This window comes from Scyliorhinus torazame, chromosome 4 (genome assembly GCF_047496885.1).
Source record: "Scyliorhinus torazame isolate Kashiwa2021f chromosome 4, sScyTor2.1, whole genome shotgun sequence".
NCBI classification, from domain to species: Eukaryota; Metazoa; Chordata; class Chondrichthyes; order Carcharhiniformes; family Scyliorhinidae; genus Scyliorhinus; species Scyliorhinus torazame.
In genome coordinates this window covers 299,251,755-299,274,995 of record NC_092710.1, presented here as the reverse complement: position 1 = coordinate 299,274,995, position 23,241 = coordinate 299,251,755, and the positions used below count along the sequence as shown (strand labels likewise).

At 46.1% G+C, this 23,241-nt stretch overlaps 1 protein-coding gene across 3 annotated transcripts in view; it reads right to left on the bottom strand.

The window, feature by feature from the left end:
• The window catches only part of fig4a (FIG4 phosphoinositide 5-phosphatase a), a 234,962-nt gene that overhangs the window by 39,711 nt on the left and 172,010 nt on the right, over positions 1–23,241 (bottom strand). For all 3 annotated transcript variants that reach the window (XM_072499995.1, XM_072499997.1, XM_072499996.1), the window contains exon 23: positions 11,055–11,144. In XM_072499995.1, the coding sequence (XP_072356096.1) occupies positions 11,055–11,144 (90 nt within the window). The remainder of the gene's footprint in view (positions 1–11,054; positions 11,145–23,241) is intronic.

Here is a 23,241-nt window from a genome sequence, read left to right as displayed (position 1 = left end):
TCTGGATCCCCAGGTAACGAAAGTCCCTTGTTACCTTCCTCAACGGTAGGTCCTCTATTTCTCTACTCTGCTCCCCTGGATGCACCACAAACAACTCACTTTTCCCCATGTTCAATTTATACCCTGAAAAATCCCCAAACTCCCCAAGTATCCGCATTATTTCTGGCATCCCCTCCGCCGGGTCTGCCACGTATAGTAGCAAATCGTCCGCATACAAAGATACCCGGTGTTCTTCTCCTCCTCTAAGTACTCCCCTCCACTTCTTGGAACCCCTCAACGCTATCGCCAGGGGCTCAATCGCCAGTGCAAACAATAATGGGGACAGAGGGCATCCCTGCCTTGTCCCTCTATGGAGCCGAAAATATGCAGATCCCCGTCCATTCGTGACCACGCTCGCCATTGGGGCCCTATACAACAGCTGCACCCATCTAACATACCCCTCTCCAAAACAAAATCTCCTCAACACCTCCCACAAATAATCCCACTCCACTCTATCAAATGCTTTCTCGGCATCCATTGCCACTACTATCTCCGTTTCCCCCTCTGGTGGGGCCATCATCATTACCCCTAACAGCCTCCGTATATTCGTGTTCGGCTGTCTCCCCTTCACAAACCCAGTTTGGTACTCGTGGACCACCCCCGGGACACATTCCTCTATTCTCATTGCCATTACCTTGGCCAGGATCTTGGCATCTACATTTAGGAGGGAAATAGGTCTATAGGACCCGCATTGTAGCGGGTCCTTTTCCTTCTTTAAGAGAAGCGATATCGTTGCTTCAGACATAGTCGGGGGCAGTTGTCCCCTTTCCTTTGCCTCATTAAAGGTCCTCGTCAATACCGGGGCGAGCAAGTCCACATATTTTCTATAGAATTCGACTGGGAATCCATCCGGTCCCGGGGCCTTTCCCGCCTGCATGCTCCTAATTCCTTTCACCACTTCTTCTACCTCGATCTGTGCTCCCAGTCCCACCCTTTCCTGCTCTTCCACCTAGGGAAATTCCAGCCGATCCAAGAAGCCCATCATTCTCTCCCTCCCATCCGGGGGTTGAGCTTCATATAATTTTTTATAAAATGTCTTGAACACTCCATTCACTCTCTCCGCTCCCCGCTCCATCTCTCCTTCCTCATCCCTCACTCCCCCTATTTCCCTCGCTGCTCCCCTTTTCCTCAATTGGTGTGCAGGCAACCTGCTCGCCTTCTCCCCATATTCGTACTGTACACCCTGTGCCTTCCTCCATTGTGCCTCTGCAGTGCCCATAGTCAGCAAGTCAAATTCTACATGTAGCCTTTGCCTTTCCCTGTACAGTCCCTCCTCCGGTACTTCCGCATATTGTCTGTCCACCCTCAAAAGTTCTTGCAGCAACCGCTCCCGTTCCTTACTCTCCTGCTTCCCTTTATGTGCCCTTATTGATATCAGCTCCCCTCTAGCCACCGCCTTCAACGCCTCCCAGACCACTCCCACCTGGACCTCCCCATTATCATTGAGTTCCAAGTACTTTTCAATGCACCCCCTCACCCTTAGACACACCCCCTCATCTGCCATTAGTCCCATGTCCATTCTCCAGGGTGGGCGCCCTCCTGTTTCCTCCCCTATCTCCAAGTCTACCCAGTGTGGAGCGTGATCCGAAATGGCTATAGCCGTATACTCCGTTCCCCTCACCTTCGGGATCAACGCCCTTCCCAGCACAAAAAAGTCTATTCGCGAGTAGACTTTATGGACATAGGAGAAAAACGAGAACTCCTTACTCCTAGGTCTGCTAAATCTCCACGGGTCTACACCTCCCATCTGCTCCATAAAATCTTTAAGTACCTTGGCTGCTGCCGGCCTCCTTCCAGTCCTGGACTTCGACCTATCCAGCCCTGGTTCCAACACCGTATTAAAATCTCCCCCCATTATCAGCTTTCCCATCTCTAGGTCCGGAATGCGTCCTAGCATCCGCCTCATAAAATTGGCATCATCCCAGTTCGGGGCATATACGTTTACCAAAACCACCGTCTCCCCCTGTAGTTTGCCACTCACCATCACGTATCTGCCCCCGTTATCCGCCACTATAGTCTTTGCCTCGAACATTACCAGCTTCCCCACTAATATAGCCACCCCCCTGTTTTTCGCATCTAGCCCCGAATGGAACACCTGCCCCACCCATCCTTTGCGTAGTCTAACCTGGTCTATCAGTTTCAGGTGCGTTTCCTGTAACATAACCACATCTGCCTTAAGTTTCTTAAGGTGTGCGAGTACCCGTGCCCTCTTTATCGGCCCGTTCAGCCCTCTCACGTTCCACGTGATCAGCCGGGTTGGGGGGCTTCCTACCCCCCCCCCTTGTCGATTAGCCATCACCTTTTTCCAGCTCCTCACCCGGTTCCCACGCAGCTGTATCTCCCCCAGGTGGTGCCCCCCCGCCCATCCCCTCCCATATCAGCTCCCCCCTCTCCCCAGCAGCAGCAACCCAGTAATTCCCCCCCCCCCACCCCCCCCCCCCCCCCCGCTAGATCCCCCGCTAGCGTAATTACTCCCCCCATGTTGCTCCCAGAAGTCAGCAAACTCTGGCCGACCTCGGCTTCCCCCGTGACCTCGGCTCGCACCGTGCGACGCCCCCTCCTTCCTGCTTCTCTATTCCCGCCATGATTATCATAGCGCGGGAACCAAGCCCGCGCTTCTCCCTTGGCCCCGCCCCCAATGGCCAACGCCCCATCTCCTCTCCCCATCACCACCTGTGGGAGAGAGAAAAGTTACCACATCGCAGGATTAGTACATAAAACTCCTCTTTCCCCCCTTTTTAACCCCCCTCTTTGCCACCCCACTTTGTTCAAACGTTCTTTTTAATAACCCGCTCATTCCAATTTTTCTTCCACAATAAAAGTCCACGCTTCATCCGCAGTCTCAAAGTAGCGATGCCTCCCGCGATATGTGACCCACAGTCTTGCCGGTTGCAGCATTCCAAATTTTATCTTCTTTTTATGAAGCACCGCCTTGGATCGATTAAAGCTCGCCCTCCTTCTCGCCACCTCCGCACTCCAGTCTTGATAAACGCGGATCACCGCGTTCTCCCATTTACTGCTCCGAGTTTTCTTTGCCCATCTAAGGACCATTTCTCTATCCTTAAAACGGAGGAATCACACCACTATGGCTCTGGGAATTTCTCCTGCTCTCGGCCCTCGTGCCATCACTCGGTATGCTCCCTCCACCTCCAACGGACCCGCCGGGGCCTCCGCTCCCATTAACGAGTGCAGCATCGTGCTCACATATGCCCCGACGTCCGCTCCCTCCACACCTTCAGGAAGACCAAGAATCCTCAGGTTGTTCCTCCTTGCGTTGTTCTCCAGTGCCTCCAACCTTTCCACACATCGTTTCTGATGTGCCTCATGCGTCTCCGTCTTCACCACCAGGCCCTGTATGTCGTCCTCATTCTCGGCTGCCTTTGCCTTCACGACCCGAAGCTCCCGCTCCTGGGTTTTTTGTTCCTCCTTTAGCCCTTCGATCGCCTGTAATATCGGGGCCAACAGCTCTTTCTTCATTTCCTTTTTGAGCTCTTCCACACAGCATTTCAAGAACTCTTGTTGTTCAGGGCCCCATGTTAAACTGCCACCTTCCGACGCCATCTTGGTTTTTGCTTGCCTTCGTTGCCGCTGTTCTAAAGGATCCACTGCAATCCGGCCACTTTCTCCTCCTTTTTTCATCCGTGTCCAGGGGGGATTCCCTTCTGGTTTACCGCACAGCGTTTTTAGCCGTCAAAATTGCCGTTGGGGCTCCTATCAAGAGCCCAAAAGTCCGTTTCACCGGGAGCTGCCGAAACGTGCGACTCAGCTGGTCATCGCCGCACCCGGAAGCCCCCCGCGATCTATAATAATGTTCATGAGCAAATTGTACGATCCCGAGCTTGACTGCCAAGCCAGGAAAAATGTGTATAAACTGCTATGATTTTGTTTGTATGGTTGAGGAAGTTGGAATGATGAAATGTTTAAGTGAGAGTAGTGTATGAAGAATAGTTAGAGGTTCCCATTTTTAAAATTGTTTTGTAAATGCATGTCCCTGTTTGACATAGCGCCCCTTAGAATTGTCAGTTAAAATTTTTTTGCATTGTTCTGGTCAGTGTAGAGGCCATGAAAGAAGTGCCCCCCAGGTCAGGGAATGGAAAGCAACATAGTTATGTGATCCTTCACGCTTCGAGTTAGGATCACAAGGAGGGGGTGTAGCCACCTAAATTGGCCAACTCCCAATTTAAAATGGTGAACAGCAAAGGCTGATGGGAAAGTCAGCCAACATAGACAGAAACCAGCAGCTGCAGGTTTGCTATGTATTTACCTCTGCAAAGGCCAGACAACATCGATACCAGCGACCATCAGCATAACAAAGTAGCAGCCATCTGCATACTGATGTGCAATCCCCGGGAACAATAAGTAACATTTTGGACATACTAAGCAAAGCCAGACTCCGCGGCGCCAGCAGGAGCCAACAGAAAGGAGGTGAAAGAGTACCTCAAGACCGCCCATCGATCAGGGAACCGCTCCAGTATTGGAGAAAATCGAACCAAGCGATTGGGACAAAGTCCAATCACTTGGGACCAGGTACAGGGTCCCCCCCGAAAGGCGGGAAGCCCCTGGGGACTATAAGAGTTGAGCCCCAAGTTCAAATCGCCCTCTCTTCACCTCTTCTTCACCTCTGCGTCCTGCCCGAGTCACCCAGCAACACGAACCAACATTGACCATGACCGGTGCAGTGACAACCGACAGAAGTAAGCCTTAATTCAACGCTCGCCACGAGATAGGCACTCCTAGCTACCAATCTGTACCAACTTTGAATCCCGCAGACTCAGAACCCGAACGAAAGGCCATTTGTTCCCCTGTCCTGGTGGGCCAACCCGAAGTTAAATATAGGCCTGTTAGTTGCAGAAGTAGCTTAGACGTAGAATTTGTGCATGAGTAGCGATTACTGTGTATAATAAATGTGCTTTGATTTAAATCTTACTTATCGGTGTATTGGGTTATTGATCATTACTCGGACTTGAACCTTGTGGCGGTATCATAAAGATACCTGGCGACTCAAGAGCAAAGGTAATAAAACAGAGCAATTGATCCAAGGAGAAAATCAGCAACATTGGTAGGTCTAACACGGAGGGGAAATATACCGTAAATGGTAAAAAACTCTTAGGAATATAGAAAGTCAGAGATATCTTTGAAGGTGGCGACACAAGTGGACAAGGTAGTCAAGAAATCATATGGAATGCTTGCTTTCATTGGATGGGACATAAGAGTATACAAACTGGCACATCACGCTGCAGTTGTATAGAACCTTGGTAAGGCCACACTTGGAATATTCGGCACAATTCTGGTGGGCATACTACCAGAAGGATGTGGAGGCTTTGGAGAGGGTGCAGGAGCGGTTTACCAGGATGTTGCCTGGTCTGGTGGGTGTTAGCCACGTGGAGAGTCTGAATAGACTCGGACTGTTTTCATTAGAAAGATGGAGGTTGAGGAGGTTGACCTGATAGAGGTCTCCAAGATTATGAGGGGCGTGGATAGGCAGGCACTCTTTCCCAGGGTGAAGGTGTCAGTCACCAGGGGGCATAGGTTTAAGGTCTGCGGGGCAAAGTTTACAGGAGATGTGCGAGGCAGGTTTTTTTTTTTTTTAAAACACAGAGGGTGGTGAGTGCCTGGAACGCGTTGCCAGGGGAGGTTATGGAAGCAGATATATAAATGGCATTCAAAAGGCATCCTGACAAACACATGGATAGGATTGGTATAGAGGGATACAGCACAGTGAAGTGCTGAAGGCAAAGGTTGGTATCATGACCGGTACAGGCTTCGAGGACCAAAGGGCCTGCCCCTGTGCTGTACTGTTCTTTGTTCCTCTCCTGAATCGGAAAGACCTCACTCTTTCCCATGTTTAATTTGTATCCCAAAAACTGACCGAATTTCACCAAAATATCCATGATACTCCCTATGCTTTCCAGTGAGTTCATAGAACATATAGCGCAGGAGGCCATTCGGCCCATCGAGTCTGCACCAACCCACTTAATCCCTCACTTCCACCCTATCCCCATAACCCAATAACCCCCTCCTAACCGTTTTGGACACCAAGGGCATGGCCAATCCACCTAACCTGCATGTCTTCGGACTGTGGGAGGAAACTGGAGCACCCGGAGGAAACCCTTGCAGTTCGATATGTACAACAGCAGGTTGTCCGCATACAGGGACACCCTATGCTCGCCCCCCCAGAATCCATTTCCAACCCCTAGACGCTCTAAGCGTCATCAGCAGTGGCTCGCTCGCCACTCATGGCCAAGGCGAAAAGCAACGAGGAAAGGGGGCATCCCTGCCTCGTCCCGCTGTACAACCTAAAGTACCTACCCCAAACTCACCTGATTCGTTTTGACACTCCCCACCAGTGCCCGGTACAGCAATTGAATCCAATCTACAAACCCCTGCCCAAACCTGAACCACCCCAGCACCTCCCATAAATATTCCCACTCTACCTGATCAAAGGCCTCCTCCGCGTCCATCGTGACCATCACCTACACATTTAATCCCCACGGGGGCATCATTATAACATTTAGCAGGTGCCTGATATTGGCCGACATATGCCTCCCTTTTACGAATCCCATCTAGTCCCCCCATCACCTCTAGCACACAATCCTCAATGCCAGAATCTTCGCCAGCAACATGGCATCCACATTCAACAGAGATATTGGACGGTAGGACCCACACTGCTCCGGGTCCTGGTCTTTCTTTAAGATCAGCGATATTTTGGTCTACGCCAATATAGGGGGGAGCTCACCCTTCTCCCTCGTGGCTGAGGTTAATGACATTGATGCTGAAGGGACTACCTGAGAAGTCAGAGATATCAATCTTTGCTGTATTGGTTATTTAAAGCATAATTTATAGTTTCCACAAAATGTAATTTGCTGTCAATTCGTGTTTTGTTTATGCCAAGTTTGATTTGATTGTCAGTGAAAATTTAAAAAGCAAAATCTTGTATTTTAGCTTCCTCTTGGTGGCATCATTTTGGAATTCAATTATTTTATGTCACTGGTCTCCATGGGGATTGCAACATCAGCAATTAACGAAGCCAATGAACGTTAATCTAAATAGTCAAAACAGTAGATTAGAATTGAAACATTTGTACTGTGATCTGATCAGATCAGATTGAATATAGCATCCAGCTCAGGTTGCTCAGACACAAAATCAAAATTGAAACACTGGAAGACGTTCAGAGACAAGCAACAAGGCTAAAATGGTACAGGAGGTTAAAATTAAGATATTTTAAATATTAATAGTCTCAGTCAGTATGTTTAACTAATAGAAATAATTCAACAAGTATTCTAAAACTGAATATTTGCTATGAATGCTTAGTGCACTGTCAATACTTCGCAAGAGTAGCAATATTTCCATGACAATAGTCATGGGCAATAGTCTATATTTTTTTTGCTAAGTGTTAGGCAGGTTTCATGGAGTGCTTCAGCTGCTTTAGTGACAACACAAGAATTAAGAAACAAAATCTCTAAGAACGGGCAAAATATATTTTCAGAATTAAGGTAGCTAAATTTCAGTGATTACTGATCATCAAAAATTGTCACTTTGGCAATGGCACATGTTTGTGCAGATAAAGCACGTGTCTAGTTTCTGCTGGTGTTAAGGTTACTATATATAACTCTTTCAGGATTGTTGAAAGGAATATTGTGAAATGTGATAAATGTTAAATAATTCTAGACACATTGGGTGGGTTCTCCGACCCACCGCTGGGTCGGAGAATCGCTGGAGGGTCGGTGTGAATCCTGCCCCCACTGCCCTTCGAATTCTCCCACCCCCAAAAATACGGCGTGGCGCGAGTTGCGCCGCCCGCCTCGGAGAATGGCGAGACCCGGCGCGACTCAATGGGCCACGGGGCCGCCCGAATTCTCCGGCCCGCGTTGGGCCGAAATCCCGCCCGCCTGTAGCCGGTCCCGCAGGCGTAAATTGAAGTTGGTCCCTTGCCGGCGGGACCTGGTGGCGCGGGCGGCCTCCGGGGTTATTGGGGGGTCGCGGGGGGGATCTGGTCCCGGGATGCGCGGGGGGGATCTGGTCCCGGTGGCCTGGTCTGCGGTTGGGGCCCCTCGATCCGCGGGCGGTCCTGTGCCGTGGGGGCACTCTATTCCTTCCGCACCGGAGGCCGTGGTCATCCGCCATTCCCAGGGCGGAAGTGACTCCATGTGCGCATGCGCGGGGATGACGTCAGCAGACGCGCCGGCCGGCAAAGTCCCTTTGGCCCCGGCTGGCGCAGCGCCAAAGGCCTTCCACGCCGGCCGGCGGGGCGCAAACCACTCCGGCCTAGCCCCTGAAGGTGCGGAGGATTCCGCACTTTTGGGGCGGCCCGACGCCGGAGTGGTTCCCGCTACTTCACTGCGTCGTTTCTGCCCGCCCCGCCGATTCCCGGAGAATCCCGCCCATTGTGTTTAAACCCAATTGTCACTGAATACTATATTTATAATATTCATATTTTCAGAGTTGTTTCATTTTCTCCCAAGTCAAAATCAAAACTGCCGTGATAAAAGATTCTAGAAAGGCAGCTTGTATTTGGGGTGAAAACAGATTTCATAATAAAACATGTGCTGCAAAACCTGGGACCTTTCCAGGCTGGAGCATGTAACAGGTCCCATCTTGTTATCCACTGCTTATAATAGGAGTTGACTGATGTTCTTTTCGCCAGCAGAGGAGAATTCATTATCTTCTCTTGAGCAAGAGAGAAGCATATGCAGCATGCATGTAGCTTTACCATAATAGCTGGTTTCTTCCTGATGCAGAGTGCCCGCTGGGTGGTTTGTCCGACTCCGGTAGGCAACACAACCACCTGACTAGCATGCATACATGAAAGTCATACAGCTGAATGAAACATCACACAACAGGCTACCGGGGTTCTAAAGCAATGGTTTGGCTGCTTGGACCACTCTATAGGTGCCCTGCAGTACTCATTTGCAAGGATAAGGCATTTGAAGATCCATTTGCTGACTGTGACCATTTGTTTGAGGTCATTAATTTTTTTGCACTGAATTCAGGTCCTTGGGGTTAGACAGCTCATTGGTAGCAACAGCCATTTGCTCCCACTGCCTTCACAGTGTCTGCCTGGAGAGCCTCCTGGCTTCTCGTGGGAAGAGAATCTCTATGCTCCTGTCCCCCACCTGTACTGCATCGGAGAAGCTCAGAGAGGGCTCTCTGCCCCGTTGCTCTCTCCTGCTTGCTTAGATCTTTCAAAAGCACTTGTTGCATCCGAATGCACCTCCCTTTTAAGAAGCGTAGGTTGGCTTTATGTGGGAACGTGGGCTCCCCGATGATGCATTAAGCTACTCTGCATCACATTTAGTGTTGGAACCGTATGCTGCTATCAAGTCTGCATGCCACCAGCATTACATCATGCTCTCCACATCGGTTACCAATTTTTACCCTCAAGTTTCAAAAATAATCCAACCTTACCAGCAGTCACTCATTTATTATTCTGTTCTTATGAATTTAACAGAAGAATCGCATAAATCTTTCTTCCAAATCTGACAGGCTGCCCATCCAAAAAAGCAGCAGAGGGAGGCCTGAGATAATCCAGTGTTTCTGATCGTGGGTCAGGCATTAGTGAGGAGTGGAGACAGAGATAGGTTTGGTGGTCAGTTGGGAGCACTTGAAATAGGTGCAATGTTGGAGGGTAAAAAAGGTTACTGATCATGGCAGGGTTAAAGATTGCCTGCAATTGCAGGAGAGAAGTTATTCATTGGTGGGATGTGGGCCTCGCTGACTAGGCTAGTATTTATTGCCCAACCCTAATTGACATAAGGATAGAGGTGAGTTGCCTTTTTGAACCGCTGAAGCCCATGTGGTGTAGGTACATCCATGGGCTGTTAGCGAGAAAGTGTCAGAATTTTGACTTGGCCACAGTGAATGAATGGTGATATAATTCAAAGTCAGGATGGTGTGTGGTTTGGAGGAGTACGTCAAGGCTGTCGTGATCCCATGCATCTGCTGCCCTTGTCCTTTAGATGTTAGCTGCTGTGAACTTGGAAGCTGCTGTCTGAGGTGCCTTGGTGAGTTGCTGCAGTACATCTTGCAGATGATGCACACTGTTGCTACTGTGCAAAGGTGGTGGGGAGGCAAGCCTGTTCCATCTAACCCACAAGAAGTGCTACAAAAAGCACCCACCTTCTCAAGCTAGCAGCCCCTGTCTTTATTTGATGAGAGTTAAGAAGCAACAGATGTACCATTGCACCGCTGGGTCTATTCTGTAGACGACAAATCAGTAGAAAAGGTGCAGAGGAACAAATTGGTAACAAAATGAGAGAAGTGCTAAAGCTATAGTGTAGTTTTTTTTATTTGTTTATGGGATATGGGTGTTGCTGGCAAGGCCAGCATTTATTGGTCATCCCTAATTACCCTTGAACTGAGTGCCTTGCTCGGCCATTTCAGACAGCATTGAAAAAAATCACAGGCCAGAACAGGTAAGGATGGCAGAGTTCTTTCCCTAAAGGACATCAGTGAATCAGGTGAGTTTTTACAACAATCGACAATGGTTTCACGGTGGTTAAATTTTTAGTTCCAGATTTTTATTGGATTCAAATTTCACCATCACTCACGGTGGGATTCGAAACCGGGTCCCTATATCATTACTCTGATCAGTGGATTATTAGTCCAGTGACAATACCACTGCGCCACCATCTCCTAAATGGTGGACTTTATCCTAATATCTGAAATGTGTTCAGTGGAACTTGCTAGATCAGTATGTTTTCTATCCAATGTGGATGGGAACACTGTATTTGATTCTGCGGAATGAGGTGGGTCAAATGCTCAAGTGCCAGTATGTGAATTTAAAGAACTGTGATTAGCTATGGAAAAGGACAAGGAACAATCCAGAGTAAAGGTTTTCACCCCTCAAGTGCATATTTTACTTACTGGTACCATATAACTAGGCGTACGGGATTAAACAGACGATATGGGCTGTTCGCATAAACTTATCCATTCGATACATTTGCAGACATAGAAAGGCAGTGCAAAAATTTGCTTTAGGCAATATATAAAAATAAGAGCTATGGCTCTATACTTACAAAATGGTCATCATGTTGTCAAGGTGTTTTGCATTGCTTTGTTGGCTGTGTATGTCAACTTTATGCTGGTTTTGACCCAAATAAACAAACCTGTTGAAAAACATAGTATTGTTACGACATTGTTTCAAATGTGAAGTCAGAAGAAAACTACCATGTGAAGTCAGAAGAAAACTAATGAACATATGAATGAGCAGAAGTACACCATGTGGCCTCTCCAGCCTGCTCCACCATTCAATAAGATCACGGATGATCTGATTGCAGCCTCAACTCCAAATTTTTACCTACCCCCAATAACCTTTGACTCCCTTGTTAGTCAACAATCTATGTACCTCTGCGTTAAAAATATTCAATTACTTTGTCTCCACTTCTCTTGGGGAAAAGATTTCCAAAGACTCACGACCATCCAGAAAGGATTTTTCCTCATCACCTTAAATGGGTGACGCCTTATTTTTAAACCATGTCCTCTAGTTCTGTTTTCTCCCACAAGGTGAAACATCCTTTCAGCAGCCATCCTGTTAAGTCCCTTCAGGATCTCGTGTGTTTCAATATGGCAGCATGTGGCACAGTGGCTAGCACTGGGACTGCGGTGCTGAGGTCCCAGGTTCGAATCCCAGCCCTGAGTCACTGTCCGTGTGGAGTTTGCACATTCTCCCCGGGTCTGCGTGGGTTTCACCCCCACAAACCAAAGATGTGCAGGGTAGGTGGATTGGCCACGCTAAATTGCCCCTTAATTGGGAAAGAAATAATTGGCTACTCTAAATTAAAAAAAAAAGAAAAAAAAAGTGTTTCAATATGATCACTGCTCATTCTTCTAAACCCCAATGGACATAGGCCCAAGAAAAACACCATTTCAAATATCAGTTGAGTGAACCGTCTATGAATGGCTTCTAACACATTTATGGGGCACGATCAAACAGCCTTGTTGCTCCTGACCCGGTGACGCGACGAGGCCTTTAAATCTCACGAGAGTTTGCGATGCGCGGAACGCTTTGCGAGATCTAATGAGGTCTCGCGAGACATCAAGACCTGGATCTTGCCATCGCTGGGCAAGATCCAGATTAAAGTAGTCATTAGGCTCATTTAAGTATTCCTGCGCCTGATTCTCCCGAGGCCCGGAAATGAACGGCCTTGCCTGAGAGACCTCGCCATAGTGCCATTTAGAACTAGCCCTCACAAAAGTTGACCAGGCGTAATGGCACCTGGGGCAGTCTCCCAGGCCTTTGGAGGCCCACGGGTAGTTGGGCTCTGGGAAGGGTGGTATCCTGGCACTCCCACTGGCACCAAGCTCCTTGGCACTGCCAGCCTGGCACCTGAGCATTGCCACCTGGGCATCCTGGCAGTGCCAGTGTCTATGTGGCACTGCCATGCTGGTAGGGCCACGGTGCATGGGTTCCAGGTTGCCTGTGTCAGGGATTATGCCCAGGTGTGCCATGCCCTTAAGAGGTGGAGTGAAGGGGTAGGGGGGTTCAACAATCCTCCCAAGAAGTAAGCTAGGACAGTGGGGAGGGTCCAGAGGCCACGGTGGGGTGCCAGAAGGGGGTTGGGAGATTGAGGCGGCATTTTAAAATGGCTCCCTCATCTCTCGTCAGTGCAGGAAATGTGGTAAGTGCAGTCTCAGCGGGGCTTTCCTCGCCGAGACCAAAAGAAACCCGACAAGAGTCCCTTTTGATAGTGGGACAGTTCTCGGTGCTGTAGGCACCAGTTAGCACTGATCCAGCCAAACCTGCACCAGGCATAACGGCACCTTGCGGAGTCTCCAGGTCGTCGAGCTCTGGGAAGGGTGGTATGCTGGCACTCCTGCTGGCACAAAACCGGATTCTGTTTTTTGCACGTTAAATTGCCCATGGTCTGTCCTAAATAAGGAGACCAAAAATTTACATAGTCCACCAGTTGTGGTCTCAGCAACGCCCTGTACAGTTATTGCAAAACATCCCTACTTTTATATATCATGCACCCTTTGCAATGAACACCAACATCCATTTGCTTTCCTAATCACTTGCTGTACCTGATACAAACATTTTGTGATTCACGTACCAGGACACCGATATCCCTCAATACAGAGTTCTGCAATCTGTCTCAATTTAAATATACTGCTTTTTTATTCTCCTTGCTGAAGTGGACAAATTCACAATTTTGCTACATTATGTCCCTTTGCAGACTGCCCCCTGCATAACTTACTCTGCTGCCCATCATTGTCTTACGAGCAAATTTATCAACCATACATTCAGTCCCTTTATCCAAGTCACCCCTTTATCCAAGTCACTGATGTACATTTAAATAGTTGAGGCCCCAGGACTGCTCCCTTTGGCAATACCCTCGTCACATTTTGACAGTCCAAAAGTTTATGCCCATACTGTTTTCTTTTAGTTAACCAGTCCTCTATTCAGGCTCGTATGATACCCCCTATATTATGAGTTCTTATTTCTCTTGTTTCCCTTCATCCACATTGTTTGTTACTTCCTCAAAGAACTCCAATAAATTAGTTAAACATTAGCTACAACCTTCAAAACGATATAGATGGATTGGTGGAGTGGCCGATAAAGTGGCAGAGGGAATTTAACACAGAGAAGTGGGTTAAGGGGGTCGAACAGTTGTAGGGAGTACACAATAAATGGGAATATACTGGCACTCCCGAGGGGTAGGTGAAGTGAGAGATCTTGGGGTACAAGTTTGCAGGTCCCTAAAAGGCAGCAGTTCAAGTAGACAAGGTTGTTAAGAAAGCATGTGGAATGCTCTCCTTTCATTGGCAGAGGTATTGAATATAAAAGTAAGGATATAATGTTAGAATTGTATAAAACACTGGTGAGGCCACATCTAGAATAGTGTGTGCAGTTCTGGTTACAGGAAGGAAGTCTTTGCTCTGGAAAGAGTGCAGAGGAGATTTAGAAGAATGTTCCCTGGGCTAGTAAAGTGTGGCAACGAGGAGAGATTGTATAGGTTGGGGTTATTTTCCTTGGAACAAAGGCAGCTGAGGGGTGACTTAATTGAGGTGTGCAAAATTATGAGGGGAAGAGATAGAGTGGACAGGATAAAACGGTTTCCCCTGGTGAAGAATTCTAGAACCAGGGGACATAGATTCAAGATAAGTGGCAGAAGGTGCAGAGGGGACATGGAGAAAAATATTTTTACGCAGAAGGTAGTGGGAATCTGGAATGCGCTGCCTGAATTGGTGGTGGAGGCAGAGAACCTAAACTCTTTTAAAAAGTGCCTGGATTTGCACCTTAAGTGCTCTACACTACAGATCTATGGACCGGGTGCAGGAAGGTGGGATTAGAAAGGGCACTTGGATGTCCTCCGGCTGGCATGGACAAGTTGGATCGAATAGCCTCCGTCTGTGCTGTAACTTTTGTATCATTATCTCCCTTTCAGAAAATCATGTTGACTCTGCTTCATGTTGACTCTTGATTTTCTGGGTGCCCCGTTATAACTTCAAGAACAGATTCCAGTATTTTTTTATTGACATATGTTAAGCTAACTGGCCTGTAGTTTTCCGATTTCGGTCTCTCTCCTTTCTAAAACAATAGAGTATTATTCATTATTTTCTGGGACCTTTCCAGAATGTAGGGAATTTTAGACAAAAAGGGAGACCAGCATTGCTGCCTCACAGTCCCAGGTTGATTAGCCACAACCTGGGTTATTGTTTGCAGACATTCATTCACCCAGAGATGGTGAAAGGAGGTTTGAGACAATCACCGTCTTTGTTGCAGAACAACATATTCAAATAAGGAAACGCCTTTTAGATGGCGTCATGAGATATGTAGTGCAACTCCCTAGTCTGAAAAGTGTCCTTTTGAGACATCGTGACAGTTTTGAATCCAGAGACCAAGTCAGATAACCATAGTGGCCATCTTTTGCATCGCTTCATTGTCAATTTTTAAAAGAAAATTCAGTTCCATCAGATTCTACATAGAATACAGCTCTTGTTTTAAAAAGTTAATGATATCAGGTTTAAGCAGTTATTAACCAAACTCCTTAGAACATTCTCAACTCCTCATAACTTTCTTTTAGCTTTCTTTCCATTACTACACTTTGAAATGAAAATCGCTGATTGTCACAAGTAGGTTTCAAATGAAGTTACTGTGAAAAGCCCCTAGTCGCCACATTCCAGCACCTGTTTGGGGAGGCTGGTACGGGAATTGAAACGTGCTGCTGGCCTGCCTTGGTCTGCTTTCAAAGCCAGCGATTTAGCCCTGTGCTAAACAGCCCCTTTATTTGCAACTGACTTTGTTTTGTTTCTGAATTGTGATGGACGGTAGTGGTGACCAGCTAATGGATAGAGAAATCCATCAAAGATTGAACAATGTTGACATCAGATCTGCAATATGCAATCCAATGTGTTAGTGGCACAGCAAGCATCATGCAAAATACAAATACCAGAGAGCTGGAAAGCCTCTGGTAAATTCACGGGACTTGGCAGAGCAGCCAAAGTCCTACCTTACAAAAGCAACCCTTCAAATTAGTCCTAATCTGTATTTTTGATATGACCCAGAAGATCGCGCATGGAATTGCTCCTTGATAATCTGGGATTGAAAATATGGTTTCTCGTACTTACTGTGGGTTCCGCTCCTGCTACAACCTAAGCGTTGCATTGATTTTCCTAATGCTGTACCATAGCACATTTACTGAAGCAATATTTCAGGGAACTGAGAAAAATAACATTGAAATATTCAAACCGCAAAATCTGAAATGAAATGAAAATCGCTTATTGTCACAAGTAGGCTTCAAATGAAGTTACTGTGAAAAGCCCCTAGTCGCCACATTCCGGCGCCTGTTCGGGGAGGCTGATAGCGGAATACAATAACAACATTTAATAAAACTTAGGATAAGAGTCAAGTAACTTGCTTCTGAACTTTATTTGCTGTTCAAAACCACTCACTTCCAATTATCCCCATTATTAAAAAAAATATTTGCTCTAACTCTCACTGCAAACCATAGTAGTTACAAAAAAGTCTTAGTTCATTTTTCTTTCCTTCTCAAAACTTTCCTCCCTTTGCTCGGAATATAATGATTTCCACATGGATTTGTATTTTTTCCTGGTAATCATTGCATAGTATTGCCCAGATTCCAATGTTCAGAATGTGATGGTTTGGGATGGTATTGATTTTCCTCTCTACAACTGCACTGCCCAATATTAATGTCCAAGTGCCTCATAAATGCCTCACTCTTCCCCCTAAAAATCCAGAACATCTTTAAAATAAAAGCAAAATACTGCAGATGCTGGAACTCTGAAACAAAAACAAAAATTGCTGGAAAAGATCAGCAGGTCTGTCATCTGAGAAACAACGTTCCAATAAAGTGTCATAATGGACTTGAATATTAACTGATTCCCCTAAAATACTAATAATTCAGTTAATGCAATGGCTTAAACTGTATAAAAGAGTAGAAAATAGTAATTCTCAAGAGCACACCTACATCACAAGCACACACATACATCTTCCTGCAAAACTGCCTAATAGGTGTTGGAAAGTACAATGTGTAAGTCACGAAGGATTTGACAGGTTTATAGGTAAATCAATTAAATTTATCCAGTTGCAGTAAGTGTAGCAGGCAAATAAGATGGATTATCATAGGGATTCAGTACAAATCAAAACAACCTTGAATTAGTACAAAAAACAGAACAGGTTAATTATCCTTTTCATCATGCCAAATTACATTTTTTCTCAGCATTTTTCAGACTTTCAACAATTGCAGTTTCAATTTGCTTTTTGAATTTGGATTGTTGATGTGGTCAGACCCCAACTGCAGTGCCATATGCAGTTCCAGCCATATGGATGGATATTGTTCTTGAAAAGGCATGGAGGTAAACAACGAAGGTGATTCATTGTGCTGAGAATTCTACACAAGTCAATTTGGATTTAAGTAGGAAATTAAATTTTTTCATGTTTGTACGTCTTTATTTCTTTTGAAAATAGAAGAAATTAATAAAAATTATTCATGATGAAATATTCACATATCAAGTTGGAAGAAGAGGGAATCTTTCAATCCATGGAGCTGCAGGATAAGATATTGACAGGCTATAACTGTGTTCATAAGACCATAAGACATGGGAACAGAATTAGGCCACTCAGCCCATCGAGTCTGCTTCACCATTTAATCATGGCTGATATTTCTCTCAGCCCCATTCTCCTGCCTTCTCCCCATAACCCTGACGAATGTGATATAAAATAGTTACTTTAGAGATACTAGTTAATGTATTGTAGAAATAAGCCACTTTGATTTTTGCAGTTAGGGACAAAGGAATTTGGGACCGCATGGAAAAAGCAGGAAGAGGTGTGTCTATAAGAGTGAGGATGCATTGATAGGGGCCAGAGAAAGGGATTGGAAGTGAGCCAATCAGAATGGATTAAACAGGTCAGGAGGGACCTAGGCTGACCTATGTCCGTCGAGTATGTGAAACTTGATACCATTTGAACTGATTTTGCAGAGATTCCTTTGTCTGTTAGTTCAGTCGTTTTCTGGAGTGTAAGAGGCAGGACGTCCTGTTACATTCTGTAAGATGATTAAGCTTGCAAGCTAAATAAATAACTTCTGTTTACGTGCGAATCCGTCTCAACTTTTATTGAGGCCAGACTGACAGAGAAAGAAAATAGGAGATCAACATTTGGTGCCGAAACCCGGGATTTCTCTGGGCGATCCTGTTCCAACTGCGAAATCAGAATTAGACTGATTATGAACAGGAGGACGGGAACAAAGGGCCCTCAATGTAGAAATGGAAAACGACCAGCATTGATTGTTCCCCTCTTCTTATCGTCTGATTAGTCTGGTCACTCGCGGTTGGCACAGAAAGACCGCCTCGACGAAATCACAGGTCAGTCTGGGGATTAGCACTTTAATTGATGGGATTTCATATTGTTGTTTCGGCTTGGGTTAGGGTTTTGGGCTGATGTGACTTTAAATAATAAAGGTTCAGTCTATTATTGGGGTTCAGAGGCTGATGTGACTTTAAATAATAAAGGCTCAGTCTATTATTGGGGTTCAGAGGCTGATGTGACTTTAAATAATAAAGGTTCAGTCTATTATTGGGGTTCAGAGGCTGATGTGACTTTAAATAATAAAGGTTCAGTCTATTATTGGGGTTCAGAGGCTGATGTGACTTTAAATAATAAAGGTTCAGTCTATTATCGGGGTTCAGAGGCTGATGTGACTTTAAATAATAAAGGTTCAGTCTATTATCGGGGTTCAGAGGCTGATGTGACTTAAATAAATGGGGGTTCAGTCCAGTATAACTGTTTTTAAATCTGAAGATGGTTCAACTCTATGTGTGAGTGTTTTAAATATATAGTTGATTAAGCTAAAATTGTCTCCTTGGACTGTAAAGTTCCGAGGTCTAGTTGAGATTGTGAGGTTGAAGCAGAAGTCTCTCAAAGGGTTAACAGCAGCAGGCGGAGTTGAAAACAGACAGTGCTTCTCACTCAGGCCTTGAGATAACAGTCTGCAGTGTAATCGGATACCTTTCCTTTGAGTCAGTGAACACCAGCAAAGTTACGCTTTGAATTAATTAAAGGAAACCAGTGGGTTTCTCCACCTCTTTGATAAAAGTTATTATTTTCGAAAGCAATTGATTGAAATTGCCAGAATCTTAAGTTTTACTTACTTGAAATAAGGTTTATCTCATTTTATCTGGAGATTAATAGAAACTTAAAGAAGATCATGGACACCATTTTAAAAAGTGTAAATCTGGAAATTATAGTTGATTTTGCTAATACTTATGTGTATGAAAAAGAAAAAAACTTGTTAAAAGAAAAATTGTTAAGATAAAGAAATAATTAAGTTGTAAATGTTGTACAAGTTTGTGTTAAGCAAATTGTAAATTTAGTTCTGAGTTGAGATCAGAGCTGAGCTTGCAAGTTGCAGTAATCCAATTTGAATTTTCAAACATTTTTAAGTTTTTAAAAAAAGCGCAAGTAGAGGAAGGACACGGGTCACACAAGAGATGAGCTACGTAGTTTAATGGCTGGCCTTGAATTGACAGAAGAAGAAAAATTCAATAATTTGGAAAAGTCAGTAAAAGTTCCGTCTGCACCCATAGCATGGTCTGCGCTCATTCCAGAACCACCAGAGTACAATAATATATACCCAGTCATTGCTCCCCAGATTTCAAATATGCCAGAAACTCAAGCCCTTTTGGGTGATAGTGTGGGTCCTGATTTACCAACTTCACGGGAAGAGCAAAAGGAACTCTGTCCCACAAGCCCAGTTAGCTCTAGGACAAGATCTCGGACAGCGAGAGAGGGGCTTGACGCTCACCAAAAACAATTAAGCATATCACCTAAGTCTCCCCAAACTAAGGAGAAACCACAAGATTCGGGAACAAAGGAAGCTGAAACAACTTCTTTTGAAGAGAAAGAACTCCCCCTAGTGACAGGGAGAGACGTTGAAGTCTTGGAACAACCAGGGGAAATAGCTAGAGTGCCCCCTGGTGACATTCAGAGACAGTTACCGATTAGGAAGATGCGAAACCCCGACCCAGTGACTGCGGGACCGAACCCCACGATAGACGTTTACTTCCCATGGACACCCAGTGAGATTATGGCTACAATCCCAGATAGAAAAAAATCTCCTGCTGCCTTCGTGGATTCCTTGAGAACTACCATCTCAATTTATCAAGCTGATTCAAGGGACCTCTGGGCCCTAGTCCAGCAGATTTTAACCCCAGCAGAGTACCGCAATTATCTTAACCACCTGAATTATGCTAGTCATGCCGCACTCCAGCAGGCCTATGCGTTAGACGACGATAGAAGGACACAGATCTTGAATGCGTTGAATAGCACATTTCAAAGGCCCATAAATCTTTCTGTTATCTTAGACCTAAAACCTAAGAAGACTGAAGAGCCAGAGGAATTTCTGGAGCGTTTTAATGAAATCTACCGGGGGCAGTCAGGCGATTTGCTGTATCAAAATGGTCAGAATTCCCCTCAATATTGTGCTATGTTAATGCATTGCCTACCACCTTCTGTGGTTACTGCTGTGAAATGTAATAACATGAATTGGACAGAGAACGACCCTTCCCAGATGGCAAGGGCAGTCAGATTTTACTGGAAGGAGGGTGTAGGCCAAGAAGGAGGCTCAGTTACAAAGGTTAAGACTGAGTATGTAATGAAAAAGGATGATCTACGACCCCAACAAGCGGCAGAAATGGTAGTTTACCAGCAGGAGCCCCAATATAGTGACTTTGGGTGGGTGGATCAGCGAAGAGGAGGATACCAAACCCACCCAAAGGGACCCTCACCCCCTTTTTATGGCCCACCGAACGAATCAACAGCTCTACAACCGCAGCCCCCTCTGAGGGGCCATTGGTCTACTGGAAGAAGAGGACGGGGCAGCCATGTCTTCTGTGCAATCAGCACTTAAATTACCATTATCCGACCACACGCAGCAATTGTCAGGGTTCCAAGGACAGGTGTGTGAGTATCCTATTTCTGAACCTGTGACAGTCACTTACGAGAATAAGTCTGCAGAGCATCAGGTTGTAGTGACTACTGGATTGGACTGTAATTTGTTGGCCCGAGATTTACTGTGTATCTTCCAGCTACAGCTAGAATGCGGAGATGAGGGGGTAACGGTTACATCATGGAGGATGAGACAACAGTGCTATATTTCTATCACCCCCCAGTGGTGGACGTTAGATGTTGAACAGTCACTGCATCACGTTACCCTGGCCTATGACAGAACTGGACGAAACAGGGAGTTGGAGGACAAATACCGGCCATTACTTGAGACCGAATGGCCAGTCAAGGTTACAGCCACAGTCACGGGAAAAGAAGGTACAGCCGATTTTGTTACAATATCACCACATTTATGGCCACAGTCAGCTTCGGTAAGCCCTCATATTACACGTCAGGTCCATGACCAGTACCATGCCAGGGATATGCGGCGAATGGTCAGGAGGGCAGTGGATCATTCGGATCCAACAGACTACGCACTTCAAGTCATGCCGGACGGCACTACCGTAAAATATTTTGAGGTCCCTGAAACGATTAACACTCGACTGCAGCATCACAGGGGACATGATGTGTTGGAATATGTCAATCCACAGGTCTGGGCGGAATACCCATCACAAGTGGGAAAGACAAATGTTACACCTATTAAGGTGATGATTAAGGATCATGTAAAGCTACCTTCCATTCGACAATACCCCCTGAAATCTCAAGCTGCTCCATCAATAGATAAATTAATTCAAGAGCTGTTGAAACAGGGTATTTTGGTCCCTTGCCAATCAGAATGTAACACCCCCATACGTGCTGTGCCTAAACCAGACCAGTACGATTAGTACAGGATTTATGTTCAATCAATGCCATCGCATAGCCGTTACATGCTCTCACCCTCCAACAGGATTACGGTGTATAGCTCCCACTCGGTCATCGCACTACTGAGGCAACTGCAGACTCAGCATCATACCGCAGTTCGTCAGAATAGGTATGAGATATACCTTTTGAACAATCCACGTCTGACATTTAAATACTGTACCACTATCAATCCAGCCTGTTTTCTTAGTGGTCCCCCTGTCCATGAAGACGCACCTGGCCACGACTGTTTAGCCTTGATTCAGGAAACTACCACAATAAGGGGCGATTTGAGTGACATTTCGTCAGAACAACCTGACATGATTATGTGTGGTCAAATATCCCACCGGGGTTTAGTTAATGACCTACTGCAGGCCCTCCTTCTGCCAGCGCAGATTTCCGTTATTAAATGCGCTGCCCACACGAATGGTACAACCCCAGTTGACGTTGGTAATGAACGAGCAGATTGTGCAGCGCGCACAGCCGCACAAATTCAGCAAGTGATGGTGCCTAAAATGTTAAGTCAGACTAAACGATCTACTATGAATGTGTCTGCTTCTGACAAGCCAATGCCAACCATCCAAGACGTCGTAAGGTTACAGGAGGACGCTCCTGAGAGTGATAAACAAATGTGGAAACGGTTAGGTTGTACATATGATTCTGTTTCCTCTTTATGGACCACGCCTGCACATCACTCTTGTATGTCTGATGTGCTGGCTTTATGGGTCATCGAATGTGTACACTTTGCAACTCATTGTGGGGCTCGGGGGACTAGTGATTTGTTGCTGGACACTTGGTGGCACCCTAAAATGCAGGGGTTGGCCCAAAGTATCAGTAATCGGTGTTTGATTTGTCAGCAATATAACACCGGAAAAGGTATCCCTTGTGGGAAGGGGCAAATCCCGTTGCCCAGTGGTCCCTTTGAGACGCTCCAAATGGATTACATTGAGTTGGAAAGGTGTCAATGTTATAAATATGTTTTGGTCATTGTGGATGTGTTCAGCAGATGGGTTGAGGCGTATCCGACTATCTATAGTAAAGCTGCTACTGTGGTTAAAGTCTTGATGAGGGAAATCATTCCCCGGTACGGTATACCAGCTCAGTTAAGTTCTGATAATGGGCCTCATTTTATTGGACAAATTAACAAGGAGTTTTGCTCCCAGTTGGGCATACGCCAGCAGTTACACTGTGCTTACAGACCGCAGGCGGCCGGGGTGGTTGAAAGACACAATCAGACCCTCAAAACTAAATTGGCTAAATTAAGAGCAGACACGGGACTGACATGGCTTAAGTTGCTCCCCGTTGCCCTCTTCCAGCTGCGGGTTACACCTGCGGGACCGGTCCGGCTTTCTCCCGCCGAGATTCTTTATGGCAGGCCTCTTAGAACTCCCTGGAGCCTGCAGGTTCCCAGACTGGTTCAGTTTCATCAGATGACTGAAGAAATGACCACCTATGTTCTGGCCCTTACGCAAGTGCTCAAGGAACTCCATGGCCAGGTCCGCGCGGCTCACCAGCCATTGCCCCAATACCTAGCTCACTTTCAGTCCAGCCCGGTAGTTATGTCATGGTCAAAAATTGGACTAGGAAGGGGTCAGAGCCACGATGGGACGGGCCCTTCCAAGTTCTCCTTACCACCCCCACAGCAGTTAAAGTGGAGGGGCGAAGTGCTTGGGTCCACCTACATCACTGTACATTGAGTCCATCTCCACTACTGTAAAAGGTCGGATACTAACCTGCCTCCCTTCTCCAGTGCTATTTTACAGGTGTGGAGCATGATGGAGTGGCTACGCATCGTCTGTCTGATATTTGGCCTCACTTCGCTTGGCGTGTTATTGGCGATGGACATGGAAAAGGGGAATATTATGTATCTGTGTAGCCCCAACCAATCTACAAGGTTACATCAC